Source organism: Lycorma delicatula, chromosome 7 (genome assembly GCF_047948215.1).
Source record: "Lycorma delicatula isolate Av1 chromosome 7, ASM4794821v1, whole genome shotgun sequence".
Taxonomy (NCBI): Eukaryota; Metazoa; Arthropoda; class Insecta; order Hemiptera; family Fulgoridae; genus Lycorma; species Lycorma delicatula.
The window spans coordinates 23,730,187-23,751,559 of record NC_134461.1 but is presented as its reverse complement, the minus strand read 5'-3'; the positions used below and the strand labels follow the sequence as shown (position 1 = coordinate 23,751,559).

At 27.4% G+C, this 21,373-nt stretch overlaps 1 protein-coding gene across 1 annotated transcript in view; it reads right to left on the bottom strand.

Annotated features, from left to right (window-relative positions):
• The window catches only part of LOC142327268 (voltage-dependent calcium channel type A subunit alpha-1-like), a 902,521-nt gene that overhangs the window by 97,401 nt on the left and 783,747 nt on the right, over nt 1–21,373 (bottom strand). Inside the window, exon 33 of the mRNA XM_075370151.1 lies at nt 1,737–1,887. Coding sequence (XP_075226266.1) covers nt 1,737–1,887 — 151 coding nt within the window. The remainder of the gene's footprint in view (nt 1–1,736; nt 1,888–21,373) is intronic.

Sequence of the window (21,373 nt, the reverse complement as noted above, 5' to 3'; positions counted from 1 at the left end):
AACGAGGTACAGCATTTATACATGTTATACACGTTACAGTATACACTGCACAGATGGTTGTGCAGACGTTCCAGAATATTCAAGACAAATCGGAACTTCTTGTGAAGCTGTGAGAATGTCCGATATGCTGGATGTAAGACAGAGAGCAATAGAGAGGCTTCGATTCTGGTTTTGTCAATGCAGTGAATCGGTTGCCAAATATCAATAAATTTACTTATTCTTCGTAATTTGTAAGGTTTGTAATTAAGGTCATACTGTAGCTTTAGAGACAAAATACTCAAATTACATTATTATTGAATACATTGTTATTGTATGACAGGGAGATGCAATGAAAATTATAACTGAAAATTAGGTCGTAACTACTGAAAGGTTGAAAAACGCTGAAGTAAATGATGATATCAGGAAGTAGGTAAGCGACTTCATGTGTAACAGTTGTAACTGGCCTAACAAAATTTTTCTTACAGGATCAAGGAAAATCATTCTCAGAATATAAAATTAATAAATAAAGAAGAGAACAATGATTGAAGTTAATAAAGTTACTTGGAAATAATAATTTAATATTATACGAAGTAATGAAAATGAAAATACATAACAATAAATCAGTGTAGAATAAAAAAAAAAAACCATTTGAAAACATCTGAGTATATATTTAAGGTTAAATTAAAACAAGGAAACAGAAAATTTAGCTACATAATTTTATCTTGGCTATATATTTAAACCTCATCTACTGAATAATGCTGTTTTTACAATAAGAAATGTCTGAATTTTAAATGAAATGGTTAAAAGAAGTATAACAAGGATTTTCTATGTTAGTGTTACACTTTGTAACAACAATAGTTTGGCCAAGATTTGGTGTTCTCTGTCAGTTTTGCTCATTTCAAACATTTTTCTACTACTGCCTATCTAGTATTGTTTTCTCAAAGCTGATAGTAAACATTTTTTTATAATGGCTTTTTTGAAACAAAAGGATCAAACTCCAAGTATAAATTGATTTCAACAACTGAAGCTTGATTTAGTAATGCCTTATAGATAATCATTTGTGGTAAGATTGATAAATATTTTCATAAAAGCATTGCCTAAAACAATGAAATTTTTTGAAAAGTTCATTAATTATAACCTGTATTTCTTATTTATCTTGTATTAAACATCTGAATAGTAAATTCATGACTCTTTTACATAACCTTTCATGTGAATTTTTTTAATGAAAACTCAATTATTTCATAATTATTTTATTTTGAAGTCATAAAAGATCAAATTTAAATAAAAAGATTTTGAAAATGATTAATTTGGTAAAACCAAATTTGCTGATTCAAATGGTAAATCCAGCTCTGACAAAAATTGGGTAATTAGATCAATCATAATTAGAAAAAAATTGTGTTAGTTCTTTTGTTTGAAAAACACCAAAATAACCAGAATCTTTGTGTTTTTCTCATTTTAAGTTTCTTAATTAAGATGAAAAAATTAATGAATAAATTCAATGTTTTCTATTAAATAAAAAAAATAAAAAATCATAAGGGAGCTGTACAAATATATATTCCAAATCAAAATCATATAATTTGTTACTACACTAATCAACTATTGTTTGTACCTGCCTATCTTTTCTCCATAGCAACAGATCGAAGATCTTTATCCCAATAAGTACAATTTGATCAATTTAAAAAATCTATACCATTAAAAAAAATATGTATATTTAAAACAGGTAATAATTTAATAATAATATTAATAGCCATATTTACCAGAAATGAACAGAAGAAGATAAATGATACAAAATAAGCATACGCGAGGTTAGAACCACAATCATTTTCTGGTTTTCCAGCAGCTTCTGCACAAGGTCTATCTTTAATACAATCAAGCATTATTGAAGGCCAATTTTCACCCGTAGCACATCTATAAATTAAATACACAAAAAAGTTACATAAAATTAAAAATAATTAAATACACAGAAAATATTAATATAATAATTTATATATATATTAATTAATATAATAATTTATAAAATTATTAGACTTAATTTATATCATTATTACTATCTGTATATTAATTATTGTAAAATTTGAATTACATCTATATTAAAGCTGATTGTTACATTAAGATGCTTTGTAACATTTAAATGTAAGAAAAATATTATAATAGATCTTTAAAAATAATCTCATATACTTTTATGAGGTTTAAACCATTCTTCATAAAATATAAACCTATTGGGTTGTAATATATGATACACTACCATTTTTCATCATTAATATCAATAACAATAAACAATGGTAACAAGTGAATCACAAAAATATACATAATTAATAATATTATATAATATTGTGATAATTTATAATATTCTGTGATACTCATCATAAAATTATATTTAAATCAAATATGAGGTTTTGTTAGGTAATAATAATAGGATAGATAACTACATGAGAGCGTCATAATTATGAGCATAAGATTTTACAATTCAAATATAATACTGATTAGTCAATCACTGGTTTTAAGCAAATCGAAGCAAATCGGTGATTGACACCACTATTCACTAAGCAGCCATTTAATTCATTACCGATTCATGTTTATATTTCTTTAAATATAAAGAAATGTTGAAAAATATTGTTTCAAAGATGGAATAAACTTCGGTCAGGAGAAATTAAATCTTGTAGTGAAGTCAGAAAGCAGTCACAAATAAAATTTGAAAAATAGTGTAAACACATGATATCTAACATTTTAATATATACTGATGAGCATAACATTAAGATTTCGGTGAAAAAGATGTTTCCAAGATGAATGGTAAAAAATCATGAAGGTTACCAGTGAAAAAGAATGTTTGTAACAATCAAGAAGACAAATATGAGTAGAGTTTTATTAAATGAAAAAAAGTTAAACTGATTTTTATTTTATGTATCACTATGATCCTACATGTGATTATCAGTTGAGTTCCGCCATAAATTAATCATATTAAACTTATGTATGGAGTATACCAGTAATATTTTATTGTTAAAAAGAAAATACAATAATCTTTGAAGACAAAATATAAATATTTGAAACCTAAAATTGTAGAAAAATTTCTGTTTTTAATAATGATAAAATTAATAAGAATTGATAAAAAAGTTTTAAGAGATACAGGAAAAAAAAAAAAATAGGTGGACAGAATTGCATCAAACCATTGTAGGGAAAAAATAAATTAAAATCTTATTCAAGTAAAGTATGTATCAAATTAGCTTCATTTATCATGTTAGTTATAGACTGCATCCGGAAAGCTGCTGTGCCTTAGACTTATGGAAGGAAGTGTAATGACAAAACTTTCTTACTTATTACTTTGTATTTCTATTTCATTATATTATAGAAATGGATATACAGTAGTAGTAAAAGGTACTGAAAATGACCTCTTCCAACATCAATACAACAGAGTACATGTTTCAATTTAATGGTTCAACTTGGTTTTTTTCTTAAAGCTTTATATGCTTCCTTGCTGCTGTGCTAACTTATGCATTGACTTTGATGGATTTCGGCCATAGCATCTGAAATACCAAGCAGCTTCTTTCTGTTTAGTATAGGTGGTCTTCCACTTTGCTCAGTGTCTTTTATAGAGCCTAGTGCACGAAGTTTATCAATAACAGTTTGAATTGCATTGTGTTGCAAAACAGGAGTATTTGGAAATTTTGCAGAAAACTTGCGCTTCAGTAAATCAGTATACTTGTCACCTTCACAGACGACGTGTTTAAACAGAATAATGCATTCCTGTACTGAAAGAACCATTATGTTTCTTGCAACTATTGATTCCAATAACGGAACAAAATGAAACACGTCCAATTACAACTCGGCAACTGATGTCTATAACCATAACCATTTAGAAATAAATATATCATTACTTAATTTTATAAGTAATGATTTAATTTTCTAAATATTATAAATAATTAATTATTTATTTTTGTTTTATATATTTTAGTGACAAAAAAATAATGATAAAGCTAATTTTAGATACATAGGAAGAAATTGGTCACAGGAAGAAAAATGTACACAGCAAATCTGTTCAGAGAAAAATAGAATAGTTCACTAAAACATATGTAATAAAGTATTTGATGATAAAATCCTAAATGCAATGATGATCCAAAAAGAATTCACACTTTTAAAAAATAATTTTATTTGTGTAGATTTGAATTACTACGTTAATTTCCTTATGAGTTTACTGCTTCCAGCAATTTTCTATGTTGGACTGTACAGTAGTAAACAAATTAATCTGAACAAAGTAAATTTTTGTTCTGTTGTAGGATATTTTCATTCTGTGGCAGACTGCTTGCTGTTTGGTGTTTTAAGTTATGCTGTTAGTTCATATACAAACAGAATTAGGGTTTTTGTGCTTTTATAATCATTGTCAATTAGTTTTTAGTGATGTGAATTTCTGTTATAAGTTTGTTATAACTGCACAAATATGGTCAAACATTTTTACTCTGCCCCAACACACACAAACGACTCAAAGGCAAATTGCCAGTGAGTTAGTGTGGGGTTAGTACTGTAAATGAGATCATGAAAGGTTTAGGGAAACAGGCTCTGTCGCTCCAAAGAGAAAAGGAAAATGTGGATGGAAAAAGAAAACCACACCAACACAGCATCGATTACTAATAAGAAAAAGCAAAATTAATCCACGATTGTCAGCTGTTGACCTTAATAGCGACTTGAGAGCCAGTGGGACTAATGTTACTCATATGACAGTTTGTAAAAGATTGTTGGCAGTGGGAAGGATTGCTTGGAAATCTAAAAAGAAGCAGTTACTGACACAGGTTATGAAGACAAAAAGACTTCAATGGGCAAAGGAACATAAAGAATGGACTATAAAGATGGGGTAAAAAGTTATTTTTTTAGACGAGACTCATTTCTTTGTCCAAGGGGAGAGAATGCCTACATTTGTAAGTCAGTAGATGAGAAGACTACTACGCTAGCACACCTGCAACAAACATCCAAAAACCCAGCCAAAAATATGTTTTAGGGATGTTTTACACATGAAGGACCAAAAGCACTTATGCCTGTGGATGGGATGATGAAATCAGACCAATACATTAACATATGCCAAAGAAAAATAGTCCCACTTATGCAGAAGAACCCAGAACTCATTTTCCAACAGGACCTTGCACCATGTCACACATCAAAGAAAGCCAAGGAGTTCTTCAAAAACCAAAAGATTTGAGTGCTCTCATGGCCAGGGAATTCCCTCGACCTGAATCCCATTGAAAATTTATTAGCCCTATGAAAAAGAAGACTTGGAAAAATGAATTGTAACACAAAAACTGACCTTATTAGTTCAGTGATACAGGTTTGGTTTCGAGATGAAGAAATCAAAAATCATTGTTCTACCTTAGTGGAATTACTGCCAAAGAGGATTAATGAGATAATAAAAAACAATGGAGGACACATAAACTATTAAATTTGATTATTAAACATTTTTTCTTTTAAAAATAAAATTTTCTATTTAAAATACTGTGTTCGAATTGATTTGTTTGCCACCATATCTTGTTCGTTTTTCCAGTAGCACTTCGATCTTTTTGTAAATTTTTTCTCTTTTATCAATTAAAAATTATTCTCAGCAAATTTCAACCTTGTCAAAAGATATCTACACCTAAATCAAGCGAATTGCTAATGAACAATGATGGTATTGCATTCGTTGTCAATAAGTTACATATAAAAAGTGATGAATATATATTTTCATTGTCACCAGTTAACACTAACACTTCATTATTTTTCCATACTTATGACGCACTAGTTTTTTATTACCAACCTCAAATATCTCATTAATGTCAAAAATCAATCATCCTCGATTGTTTGACCATGTAGAATGAATGAATTGTGGAATTAATTCTTTTTAGTGTGAATTACCTTTTAAGATAGAAAAGTAAAAACTACTATTATTTGCAAGAGTGATCTTGATGTAGCTTTCTTGATCTTGCGATGATCCTTTAAATGATTGTTTTACTGTATATAGTACTCCTTACTATAAGTTTCTTGAAAATTTCAGTAGTAAAAACCAACTCAAATTTGAAAATAGATTTTACAGAATCATGCTGTTCCAAAAGAAATTATAATTTTTTACACTACCACCATATATCTTCATTTCTTCAGCTACCTGGTTAACGCAACAACATAGTCAAGGAAAAAAATTAGATATTAATATTAAAAACAGCAGCTTCATAGTACCACCAATAAATTAACAGTAAAAACAAATTAGTATGCTGTTTTGTATATAAGTTTATTAGTGGTGGGCTTTATACTTCAGACTGAAAAATATTCCAGATGTAATTAATAAAGTAAAGAGTACTGACAAATCCAGTCGATTGGTTTTTCTTTTATGAATATTGAGTATTTTAAAAGACTCAAAAATGTATAATGGAAAAAATGTCAATGGTCTTGAATCTTGAATTTGTTGTGCAATTACGGAACAAACAATAAAAATCATATACTGGTACTACATCTGACATATTTGTATTTATGGTGAAAATTAATTAGGCAGTATGATTTTGTTTTTTAATGTGAATAATGAAAATATATAGAATTGTGATGGCATGTCACTAATAAATGTAAGTAGTTGTTAACCGAAAGTATTCAAATTGAAAGAGAAATGAACAAGGAAGCTGTAAGAACAAAGATTAGGAACTGAATGAAATATAATTTTCATGGACTATCAAATTAATGTTATCACATGAAATATGTGATAAAAATAAATATGTTAGAAAAATCCAGAGATTATAAAAAGATGATTAATTATTACAAATATTCTGAATAAATATGACTTTGAACAATAATGAATATTTGTTTGCATTAAATTATTGAAGCACCACACTTACCAGTTGTGTTAAAACCATCAAATCACTATCAATTTTCACATTGTTTTAAACACAATACTGTCAGAACACATTTTATACATGTATTAAAAAAAAATCTACTGAAATAAATGGAAAGAATTTGTGTTGTAAATACTATTTTTCAATGCATTCCATAATAATGTCTTTCTACATTTGACTGCTGGCATAATTAATCAATGAAGTAAAATTATGAATATTCAAATTAAACCAAATAAGTCCTTTGAATCTTCTTGTAATTGTTATAGACGATGACTTTTGTTTATTAAGATGTAAATGTGTGTGTTATTAGTTAATCTGCTTAGTAAAGGGGTTTCCAATTTGTTTTTCATGAGGAAAAATGCAAGTTAGCAAATAGGGTAAGCAATACTTGATCCATCAAGTGCAAATCTACAAAGAGTAATATGAAAATTCCTCACCATAAGGAATTAGACATAATAAATAAAAGGTTCTTTAAGTATCATTCTTCTCAAGATACTTAGAATCCACACCAGCACTTCAATAAATGAAATTTAACAACATTATATGGTGTAAATTAGACTTACCATTTTTTAAATATATTTTTTACATTTAATCCAAAATTGAATGATCATTTTCTTCATATATACTTTTTTTTTTGTAAAAAAGTGTATTTTTTAAACTGCAAATAATTTTACAACATATTTCACATAATCTGAAATACATCTGGGAGATGTATTTTACTTTTTTCATTTCATATAGAGAAAAAAAATTACAATTATATAAATATTTACTTAATACATCATTTATAAACTTTTTCATAAACGTAAATAAATATTTTTCATAAATAAAAGAAATACAAAATGTAACATCACACATTACATATCATAATAAACTCATAACATACTAAGAATCAAATCATACACAATAAAATATACCATAAAGACATTTAATCATAAAATATAATATAAATAATATTACTGATCTACAAGCAACCAACCAAACAATCAAGTCAATGCAATTAAATCAACCCAACAACTTATTTTAAAAGAATATTTATAAATAAGTGGTCCAAAAAAGTTGTATTTCTGTGTTTGATCTCTACAGTTTATTAAATTGTGACTCTACACTTTATAAAAGATTTAAATCTTTTAATGTAATTGAAAATTGGCCAACATAATGTCAAAATAGAGAGGGATAACACTAGCTTGAATATATATATATATATATATATATATATATATATATATATATATACATGTACCTTATGACATAACATGGCTCATTGACTGAATTAATATCTTTCATGTCATTAATTATTATATCAGTTTCAAAAAATTATATAAAATAACATTGGTTTGGGATGAATTTAAAAAATTTAATATATTTACATAATTTTCACTGCCAAATGCCGTAGTAAAAGAATTGACAAATTTACCTGATTTATATTTTTGCCTATGTACTAGCATTTCTTTGAAAAAAAAAATTATATATGTACTTATATATACGAGATCTGTAAATAAAGTAATGAGGCTGATTCAGAAAAACTTTTTATTTACAATCCAATTATACATGGACTCCTTTGAAATAGTTCCCTTGGGAAGCCACGCAATGCTTCAAACGGTTTTCCCACTATATGCTATATTCATAGCAGTGTTGAACTCAGAAACCAGAATATCCTTCAGATGGTCAGTTACATTTTTTAAAATGTTTTCTACTGTTTCAAAACGGTGTCCTTTGAGGTGTTTTTTTTTTTTTTTTTATAAAGTTGGGAACAGGAAAAAGTCGCACGGACTCAAGTCAGGTGAATAAGGTGGTTGAGGAACTACAGGAATGTTTTTCTTTGCCAAAAACTAATTAATTGAGAATGCAGTGTGATAAGGTGCATTATCATGATGCAGTATCCAGTTGTCTTTGGTGGCTGGTCTCATGCGGGCAAATCTTTTCTGTAGTCTTTCAAGAATTTCTCGGTAAACATATTGATTTACAGTCAAAAACTCTTTATGGACAATGCCATTCTATCAAAGAAAGAAATTAGCATGGTTTTGATTTTTGATTTGTTCATTTTTGCTTTCTTGGGACGTGGTGAGTTTGAAGTGTGCCACTCTTTGCTCTGGCATTTTGTTTCTCGGTCGTACTCAAATATTCAAGATTCATCACTCGTAATAACATTTATTAGAAAATCAGGGTCAGTTTAAATTCACTCTAGAAGATCGCGGCACACTTCCACCCTGTTGTTTTTCTGTTCAACAGTGAATTTTTTTGGGACTAATTTTGCACAAACTTTTTTCATGTCCAATTTGATGAACTGTGGTATGGTTCAAATTCAGTTATTTTGCAATCATCTGGCAGTTAATTGCTGGTCGTACCGTATCAAGTTTCTGATTTGCTCAACATTGTCATTACCTTTTGATGTTAACGGTCTTACAGAGCTAGATCATCTGCAACTGATTCCCGGCCATCTGAAAATGCTTAAACCACCAAAAAACTTGGGCTCATGATAGAGCATCATCTCCATACTTTTCAATTCTGAAAAGATTTCAGTAGCATTCTCACTGAGTTTAACACAAATCTTGGTTGCACATCATTGCTCATAATTATCATCACTCCTTTTTGTAATGCACAACAAAAACTCATTTTACAAAACGTTTGCTTACAACAACAGACTAAAAATATTAATACCTAATATAAATCAGCTGTTCATGTTTACTAGAAATTTTACAGTGTTGCCACTTTGGCTGCCAAAAAAAAACTAGTCTCATTACTTTATTTACAGACCTCATATAAATACACTAGCATCTCCATCGTGGCTTTGCCTGCTCTATATGGTTACTTCTATTTCCTGTTGTGGTTTTTTTTTATTTTAAGTTCTTTAGCCAAGTAACATGGGGCAGATGCAGTAGGTTGCATCACACATACAGTAAAATGGCAGTGGCTGTGTTGATTGAGTCGCCATACTGTACACCATCGCACCTCTTAAAAAATCAAAATTAAAAAAACTCAAAAATGGTTTTTAGATGTTTATCTGAAGATTATTTGTAACAAAGCCCAAATTTAGTGAATTTCTCATTTAGTATAGTCAGAAATGGGAAAATTTGCAATCATTGTTCAAAAATCTTTTGGCTTTCTTCAACCCTTTCAAGGACAAATTTCAGAAAATCTAGAAATTGGATTTTAGATATTCACATGAAGATTACGCACACTAAATTCAAGCTGATAGCATTCAAGCAAATTCAAGCATTTGTTACTGAGGAATTAAAAAAAGTAGCCAGGTTTAAAAAAAAATTCATAAATCCATTATAACCCTTTAAACTCAGAATTTAAAAAATTCTTTCTTAATGAGCAACTACATCATAAGAAGAACGTGCATTTCATCAATTTATCTTCAGTGCCAAATAACTATTATAATATCCTCCATACTCCAAAGATATAATGGTAAAAATGAAAACATATACTTTATTTTTGAATTTCTTTCAAATGTTTTCTTTCAAATTTAATTTGACAAAATTAATTTCTTAAAATTTATGTAAAAAATGCTTCTAAAAATACAATAATATTTTTAATATATTAACAGAAATAATTTTAGAAATCACTAAACTTGTCTATAATTAATAAATATGAATTATTTTGACAAAAGTGATTAACAAGTAAAGGTTTCTTATGATACAGCTGATTTTACCACATTAAAATAATTTTCTTAAAAACCATTTACAGAAATTTTGTGTAAAACCTAAAACTACAGAATAGCCACACAGTTACCTTTTCATATTAAGAAATAAACATAATTTCTTAGTCATTTATTTAATATCTTTACACGTAAAACATATTTTAAATAACATCTTTATGCGTGCTCTTTCACTGTCAGCTCACAGTTTTATCAGTCAAATAAATATATTTAAACATTCTCTTCCACATTGAAGGTTTAAAGTTATAAAAATAGCCTCTAAGAGCAATTTTCAACTTGTCAAATGATAAGCTGGTAACTTAGTCGCAAGTGGAAGTTTTTCTTTGATTATGCTCCAAAGGGAGCTATCATAAGTCTAAACTTCTAGGCGGCCAACTGAATTTTGGAACACCTATCGATCCACTGCACTTTAAAGTATTAATTTTAAAACTCTTTTACCAACTGAGCACAGAAGAACAGCTTTATCTTGCAGTAAAATAGCAGTAATTCCATACCAATCAAATGAAACTAAGGAATAAATTAATTTTCAAGCACATTAAGGTATGAAATGCTGTTAGCACTACCTTAAAAATAATATGGTCCTATCAGTGTTTATCCTATCAGATATTTAGAAATGCTGTAAAACAAATATTTTAATAATGTTTTTAGAATAAATGTAAAAAAAAAAAAATTATTTGGAATAATCCCAAAAGAAAGGGTAAATTTAACTTATAACCATCTAAATCCTGTATCTTACAGGAAGCCAAGGTTCACATTGGACTATAGTGCCAGTGAAAGTAATCACTGAAACCTTCAACCGAAATTGTCCACCATGACTCAATGTATGCATTTTATAAATAATTTGGATGGATAAAAATTTATCTGAAGAACAATAAAGCTGCATGAAAATTAAAGCAAAGAGATATCCCCTTCCATGAACAAAATTTAAGGTAGGTGATAACATTCTTCTGACTGGAAACTTTTAAAAAAAAGGTTTTTTAATTAATTTATTTAAAATCAAAAAAATTAGATACTGATCTCCTGTCATTATTCAACAATGAAGTTTCAGTATTAAAACTGTACAGTAAGTTTTTCAACTATCTAATTAATAAATAAAATAGTTTTATAACTGGTTTCCAGACAATGTTTGGCTACCCATTTTGGTCACAGGAAACTATTCAAAAAAGTTGTTCACTGTTTGTTTACAGACAACAAAGTTTGGGAACCTTTGATTTAGTTATGTGATGTAAGTTTTTTTTACAAAATTTAATAAGATAAGTTAATTTTTTTTGGTCCACTTTATATATATATATATAAAAAAAAAAAAAAAATTAAAAATAAATAAAACTAAAATAGTAATGCATTATATACAAATAATAAATAATAATATTATTTAAATACTTATATGTATAAAATCACAACAAACCTTACAAAAGTAGACAAGCATTATATATACAGCTGTGCTACTACGTTATTACCATATTTTATGCTAACATTATTTAAAAAATAAATATATTCATTTTTTTACCTGTTAAAATTATTAAGTATAGTATCGTATTTCCAAACATGACTTGAACTGTTTTTTTTTCTTATTAACCGTTATGATGAATGTTTCTTTATAACAATTGAAATATATAACTTTTGAGATGAAATTCATGATATATGAATGAAATGTTAACTATATGACCTATTCTGGCATGAGGTAATTTAGGACTAGTGAGAAATCTTACAAAAAAATAGAGAAAATAGAAATAGGTAAAAATTTACATTTTATATGAAATACATATAGAATTATACAATTTTTGATGAATTGATTACATGTAAAATCTTGTTCTTCAACATAATTTTCTACTAAAATTGTATTTTAAACATTCTTCAAGTTTTATCCATATTATTCACAAGAACAAAATGCATCAAAGTTATTTAACTTTCAGGTACATTTATGATGATATTTTTTTATTCTACCTTATGATAAAAATATTAGTTAACAGTATTCAGAAGAAAGTAATGGTATATAACTGATCAAACAATGAACATTTAAATGAAACATCTATATTTTCTAAGTAAGATTAATACAGAAGAAATAAATATAACTAAAAAAAATAAATAAGATTTAGATTAGTTTTTTTTATTTTTTATTTTTAATGTAAATAAACACTACACATTTTTAAGAATGATAATTTAAAGAAAAAGAAAAATTGAACTGAAATAAGGAAAGAAGACCTTACTCTACAAAAATCAGGCAGCAGTGAAAATAGAAAATGAGGAAAGGCAAGCTCTGATTCAGAAAAAATGAGACAGGGACATAAGTTTGTCACTATTGGTTTTCAACTTGTGTAAAGAAGAAGAAATACAGAATTGAATGACAAATTTGAGAATTTAGTAACTATCTGAGGAGAAACAATAAATGTCTTAAGATTTGCTTATAACATCATTCTTTTAGCAGGAACAAAAAAGAGTCGAAAGAAATAATAAAAAAAAGTTGAATTTACTCCTTAAAAAGAAATTCATGTAAAAATAAGTAAATTTAAAATAAGGCCAATGAAATATGACAGAGTAGAGGATAATGAAGAAAAATAATCCACCGATCTTTTGTTTACCTCTATCTTTTGTTTTTAACATAAAATATCAGAAATTGAAGAATTTTATTATTTAGTTAATAAAATTACAAATTGAGGTAGAGATCAAGGGCAGACTGGCCAGTGGAAGAAGTTCTTTCAGAAAAATACTCGCTAGTATAAAATCTAGATTTAAGAATTAGAAAAAATATTAGGGTTGGGGGAAAAATTCTCTCAGATACTTCTGATAGATAGCTTTAGGATTGCATAACTCTGGTAATATTAACCAAATCAGGCAAAATTTGTTTGCTTTTAAAAGGTGACATAAGAGTCAGAAATTTTTAGAAAGGTTATGACATATTATTTTATTTATTTAAAAGTTATTTCGTCTTAAAAATGAATGAAAATAGAGAAAAATTGATACATTTTGAATTTTTTTTTACAAAAAGGAAGAATATGACATAAGCTGCTAAAAACAATTATGGATATGATGCAGTATCAGTATGTGGGTGGTACAAAGCTGGTTCAGGCATTTTCTATCTGGAAATTTTGATATCAATGATACAACTTACTCCGATTGGTCATTGATTGAAAAGATGATGAAATCATGGAAAAAATTGAAGAAGATCAGTCATAATATCAGCAACAAACTAAACAGTAACCACAAAACAGTTTTAAACTGTTTGAAGAAGGCTATATACAAAATAACTTTTTGTTTGGGTACCGCATGATTTAACAATGAAAAATTTAATGGATTGCAAATGGTAGAAAAGCTACAATTGATGTCAAGAAAAGTGCTGGTGATTATATGATTATGCATCAACTGTATAGTCTTGACCTTGCACTGTCAGACTGCTCTTTGCTTCAGTCTCTCGAGAACTTTCTTAATGGTATAAAGTTAGTTTCAAAAGAAGCCTTTGAAAATGACAACATAATTTTAACAGAAATGTTTCAAAGAGACAGTTTTATGATTTTATCTTAAAAAGTGGCAAAAGGTGGTTGATTAAAATGGTACATATTTGGTTTAATAAACTTCATTTGAAAAACAAGAAAAATCTTGTTTTACTTCTGAAAGTATGAAAAAAACATCTTCCTCTAACTATTGTTCTCAAAAATATTTACATGGATTGCAGTGCTTAATGGCAGCAAAACATGGACAATAGGAAAAATAGAATGGAAAAAACAGATGTGTGTTGTTATTAGAGGTTGTTGAAAATTAGGTGAATTGATGAAATGCGAAATGAGAAGGTATTAAAATGATTAAGAAAAATATGTATAGAATAATAGAACAAGAAAAAAGTAAAAGTGATGAGACATTTTTTACAATATACTAATAATATATGAAAGGAAACTATTTTGCTTTTCTCAAAATGACTGAGAAAAGTAACTAGAAGAAAAAGTAGGTTCTGTGACCATATGTTAAGACAGCAGAAATATTATAGTTACTTTTATATAATACTAATCACAAAATAAGCTGCTTGCAATTAATGATAAAAATAAAAATTGAACTTTTTTATGATATATATAATTCCAAACAATTTTTAAAACGAAAACTTTTAAGTATAAATAGTTTTAAGTATTAATAGTCTGATTATAAAAACAATTTATTTTGTTATCAATTATCAATAAATATTAATACTTAATATTCCTCATTTTCCTATCAAACGTTATTCAGAAATGAGATAATTTTTAACACTTTTAACCAGAAATGTTTCATTTTGATTCTCTTAATTAAAAGAATTATAAAAAAAAATGGGTCTTGAGAATGAATCAGGGAGGCTTTGGTTTTCTTCTAAAGTTGGTAAAAAGCAGTGGTAGGAACTGATGCTGATTAGGCTTCACTACTAAATGGTGGTTTATGTCATGGGACAGAACTTTCTAAAATTGTAGTCGGTCAGCTCTGCCTGTAATCCTACATTTATGATCCTTGCTTGTCCACTGGGGATTTCTTGGCAGCATTTAAGTTGTTATTACATAGCTGAACAGAAGCGAATTAAAAGTCAAAGTTTATTGAAGTGGAGACAATTCAAATAGGATATAACACCAATAGAAGGGTGGCTGGTCTTCCAGCTTAGAGGTAGAAGGTTGAACAACTTGATTCTGTAAAAAAAAACTGGCTGTTGCAAAATCAAAAGGAAGCAAAAGCCCACCTAGTGCTGTAGAATTAAAATAATTCAAGAAATAAAAAAAAGAATGGTTAAAGATAGAAATGTAAAAAAATACCAGATCTTTTTAGCATAATTTCTTATATAAAATAAAACAAAGCTATTTTTCAAATTTTAAATTAATTTTTTTTTTTGGGCCACACACATATTTTCTATTATTAATATTACCTCAACCAAAAAGTTATTAAAATAAATTTAAAAAAATGAAGTCTACAATGAAAATGTTGATTTGCATGCTTTAAACTAATGTAATAAAAAAATAAATAAATAAAAAGAAACTAATAAATATGAGTTAAATAATATATGTGATATAATACCACATAAAAGTAATGCATATATATATAAATATATATATGGAATTTTGGTAAAGTGGACTAACCATATGGTATATCAAATTTTGGTTTTTTCAACCAACATGAAGTATTTTTCATGCTAAAATTGATGTTATAATGGACCAAAAAATATCTCATGCTTTCCAGTTTTTATAAAGGGTATTGATATTATCAACCTTAAAAACCAAAATATTGTATTTAGTAAAGTGGTCTGAGTATTATTTACGCTAAATTGGACTAATTTATGTTGTAGTAGACTCTCTGTGTGATGGTCAATAGTCTAATATTGAGCAAACATGAAACAGTAAAGTGGACTAACCTATCTGAGCTGCTTGCTTAGCTACACACCCTCTATTAAAAAAATAAAATATTAAATAATTATAATGGACTAACCAAACTAAGGTTGGCAGCACTTTCCCTCAAATTTACTGCGTGTTCTTGTACTTAGTGCTTATTGGTTAATGTTTCTGTTAGCTGAATTTTTTTTATTCAGTTATATTTGTTGCTAGTATTGTGCTTTGCTTACTTAAAAAATGGACGAAGGTATGATTAGGGAAACTTTGATTTTTCTGACAACTCAAATGATGACTTGGACTTTGTTCCTAAAATGGATGATGAATCAAACTCAAATGATGTAAATCAATATTTAATTATTTCACAGCAAGAGGCTAGTATTGTAAATCAGGAACTCCAACAGAATAATATTGCTAATTCAGAAAGTTCTGAAAAAGATGTTCATTTATCTATTTTAAGCAATGAAAAAATCAGAAAAAAGGGTAAAAAGAGGAAAAATAAATGGAGCCGAGAGGAAAGGAAAAACGCTAGAACACATGGAGAAGACTATGAAATGAAAACAAAAAAATTGTTAAAATGAAGTTTTGCTGTCTACAAAACTGCAACTGTCTTCTCAAATGTAATGAAAAAATTAATAATGGTACAAGACAAAATATATTTTGTTTTTTACAACTTAAATTCATGGAATGAACAGTCAGTTTTTCTAGAACGAAATATTAAAGAGTTGGAGAAGCAAGATATTCTGATAATGATGTTATCTGCCATTCTGATAATGAATCTCAAAGAAGTTCTACTTGTTAGTATTACGTAAAAAAATCATGACAGAGATGTACGAGTATAGAAAGATTATTTTCACATGACTACAAGTTCAGCTGGGAGAATTAATAGGGTTTTGAAAAAGCTTGCCTCGATAGAATTTCATGTTCTGATAAGAGAGGTAGTCACCCTCCACCTAATAAAACAGCAAATGAAAAGTTTGAATTTGCTATAAATTTGATTAGTTCATTTCCTACATACAAATCACACTATACTAGAGCACAAAATCCTAACAAAACCTTCTTTGCTCCTGGATTGTGTCTAAGTTGTATAGGTTTACAATGAATACTACACTGAAAAAATGCAACAACCTTTATCAGATAAAATTTTTAATTAAATATTAAAAAAAAATTAAAACTGGTTTTTATAAACCTCAGAAAGATACCTGCTAAACGTGTGATTCTCTAAAAAAATAAAATAGACATGAAATTTAAAAAAATAATTAACTTGAAACACACCACATTAAAATGGAGATTGGCTTGAATAAATATAAAAATTCAGAGAGTTTAGCAACCAAAAAATATAATAGAACTATGGTTTTCACCTTTGATGAAGACACTGCTATCACCTCTTCTACAGATATAGTGAATTACAAAGGTTAAATGTGTACTTTTTGTTTAGACGTACATGAGTCAAAAGAAAGTAATGATTTTATGTACCTTTGGAATGAAACACAAGCATCCAGAAGGTCTTGCGAAATTGCCTCTTGTCTATTAAAGTATTTAAAATCAATAGAACTCTGTGAAAAAGTTGTGTGTTGGAGAGATGCCTGCAGAGGGCAAAACTGAAATATTTTTATTGCACTATTGTGGCTGTATGTTGTTACAAACCCAATTTTTAATGTTAAAAAGATCACACATAATTCTGTTTATTTCTGGTCACTCCTAAAATGATTGTTACAAAGACTTTGGCATCACTAAAAAAGTTAAACCAAATCGAGAGGTCTACCTCATGCCACTGGTTGGAAGTGATTGAAGAGACTAAACTGAATCAACCTTTTCATGGCTTTGAAATGAAATTCAGTGACTATAAGGAAATTAAGGTGCTGAAGATCCACATTGTATACCGAAATGAAGATACACAATGTAATAAACTGGTTCAAAGTATTAAGCTTTCATTTTCATTGAGATAATCCATTTTCCATATTTTTCAAATGCTATAATTCATGATGAATCTGAAAAGTGATGAAAGACAAAGAACTTGGATTGAAGCACAGTATTAAAAGAAAACCAAAAAAATCTTGGGATTGTTCTTCTACCAGAATATTTAGAACACAAGACTGTATCAATTTGCAAAGGCGAGAAAATTGAATTGAATATTTTTCAACTAAACAATTTATCATGGATAGTAAGTTATTTCTTTTAAGGAATTATATTCTCATAATAAAATTTTAAAAGATTTTTTTTACCAGTTACAGGTTTTGAAGTATATTTGGTATCAAAATATGATAGCAAAAAACTATTAGAAGAGAACCTACATGTTATTTTTATTGCTTTGGACCTAATTTTAACATCTAAAGAAAAATAAATACTTATATTTTTGATTTTAAACATTTTCAAGACAGCTTAGAATATTTTTTCCTGTTACTATAATCTTTCATGTACTAAGTTGTGCCTTATATGTCCTAAAACATTCTTCTGTTTTCCTTAATGTTGCAGGTCAATGACTTGCAAAGCCTGCTGGAATTTATTCCACCAGCATATCAGCAATTTTATAAGAACCTTAGGGCTTCAAAAATATCACAGTTGTTGTTATAGTAAATAATGAATAGTAAAGGTGTCATATAAGAAAACAATATTGGACTACTTTTATTATATTACAATATCTTTGTTGTTTAATTAATTATTTTTTACAAAACATAAGAATTTAATAATTTTGTATTATTATTATTATTATAAAAGGAGACATGGAGGCTGTCACTGTAAAAACATCATAATTATTACTGCTATAATTTAAAAAAATATTATATAAATTATAACACTAGCGATCAAGCATGGATGTCTGCTAGTGATAACGAACTAAGATACAAATGTGTTGCGTATAATTGTCACTTTTTAAATTAAATCAAATTACAACATTGTACCTTTGTTTTCATTGTATTTCCATTGTCTTTGAATATAATAGTTTTATGTAATTTTGTCTATTAACTAATTTGAAAATAAATAGGCCTAAAATAAAAATTATTCCAAGATCACTATCAAGTATTGAAAAAAAATTATGGCTAAGAATTCTTTTTTTTTTAACATAAAATGTTTTAGTGGACTCAGCTTTCATAACTTGTACTAATGATATGGAAGAACAGACCAACTGAACTATAAGATGGACCAACCAGCTACTGTATATACAAGTAAAACTAATTTCAATTTTGAAACTCATCCAGCCCAAATGATATGAAAAAATCAATTTATTTTTATTTCAAAGAATTTCACATGTTTTCGCTACAATATATAACAGTTATTTTTTTGACTGATATCAATCAGAATTTTCTATTCGTCCTAGACTTTACCTTTTGTTCCTCAAAACCGTAGTCCAAAGAGTTAGTTTACTTTACAAAATTCCATTTGTATCTAAACAATAATTTTTTTTATATTTTTACAGGTGATACCAATACATCTGAACCACAGCCATGATAGCTGTGTAGATAATTTTTTCCCACTAGCCCTACAAAACGTTAGAATATACTAAATTCTAAATTATACTGTTAAAGAGGATTAGTTGTTACTTAAGAGAAGTATATGTAGATTATTCAAACATTCTCAGTTTTCATTAGTTAAAGGATGTGTTTCAATTTTTACATTTTCATTTGTTAATGACAGCGATAAGTAAATTTATTGATGGGCAAAATAAGGAGATTTTTTTTTTTAGTGTATATTAACAAGGTTGAATACATAATTCAAATTAAAATAAAAATTGATGTGAATATCAAAACACAATTTTAATACAACAAAAAAAATTGATATTGAATAATACAGAGAAAAAATTAATAAATAATTTATAAAAAATTAATAACAGCTAATTTAAAAATAAAAATATGAATTTTTAATTTTTCTATAAAAATTTGATCAATTTTATTAAAATTTTATATAAATTGGACCATCTGATTTGATTTTATAAGGCAATAAAACTGATACTGAGCTACAAAAATTAGCTTCTTTTCTGTTCTGCCATTATCAATTTCAAAAAAAAATTCTTATACTACTTACTACAGATTTAACTGAGATAATTTTTTTATAAAATTCATTAATGTCTGGGTAACTTTCTCCTGGGAAGTTGTTCTCAAACTTATTAAAAATTCTTTTGGGATTAATAGGTGATTTGTCTATTAGCATCTATACTTAGCTTGGTTATATAAATTTACTCCAATTCCTCACTACGATGGCTTTGTAGTTCAGATGTACTGATTTCATCTTAAATAAGATAAAATTTTGAAAGCCGAACTATGATAACTGGTTTATTACAACTTTAAATGAAGAATATTGTTATAAAAAAAAGCTATGCTACCCTGGAGTGTTTAAAAGACAACAGAAAATTTTACTAAAAAATAATAACTTTAAAACAGCTATCAGTAACTGCTGCAAATGCTAACTTTTTACCACTTATCTAAATAATCAAGCATGCAAATATTGTGGCACCTGTATAGAATTCTTGGCGTGTGAGTGAATGATACTCATTTTACACACTCTACTGATTGAATTTAAAATTGGAGGACCACAATATTTCTTTATGAAAAATATTTCTTTAAGAAATGACAAAAAGTAGATAACAACATGAATTCTAATTGCATAAGGAATTATAATTTTAATCCTCATTTTAATCAGAATTAGTATGGTAATGGGTATATGGAACTTTATAAATACTAAATAATGTTTTTAATTTTTTTCATTAAATTCAAATAAATGAATCTCATTCAAAGGACTAATAAAAGAGTTTGATAATTTGTTGATTTAACTGAGATTTCTTTAATTTTATTACAGCAATGTTATCTTACATTTTTATTTGTTTTAATCATTATTTTACATTAATAAGTGTTTTTATATGAGTATCAATTTCAAAATAATTGTTAAAATAAACTTAGAGATGAATTTTAAATTAAGTTTTCAATTTTTTCACACACACACACACACACACACACACACACACACACACACACACACACACACACACACACACACACACACACACACACATATATATATATATATATATATATATATATATATGTATATTCCAAATTTCATCAACATCAGAGGTGAGTCCCTAATTGTATATAATTACCAAAAGTTCATACTTTTTCATGTCTGAAAAAGTTTTGTTATCGAGTTATGGCTAGCAAAAACTTTCTCCCAGACCTCAGTTCCTGCAATGAAATGCGGTCATACTGAAATTTTTAGTGGTTATAAAAGGGATAAGTCTGATGGTTTGTTATGTTTTTGATCAGAAAGATTGAATAAAACTGGTTCGACACGTGTATTTCCTGTACTTCTCATGATATCTAATATAAAACAAAAAGATATGGTGATGAAAAACATGTTGTTTTACGTTTGAAGTACAATAACCTTGTTTAATGATTAATAATTCCATAAATGTTTTATCAAAATTTGTTGAGAATTTAATTCTGAAAAAATTTATGCAATAAAGTCAATGAAAAAAAAAATAACTTTTATTGTTAAAAACAAAACTTAACAGAGAAATGTTATGAATTTGTAAAAATTAAAACGGCTGTTTTTTGTACAATTTAAACATTTGAAATATTATG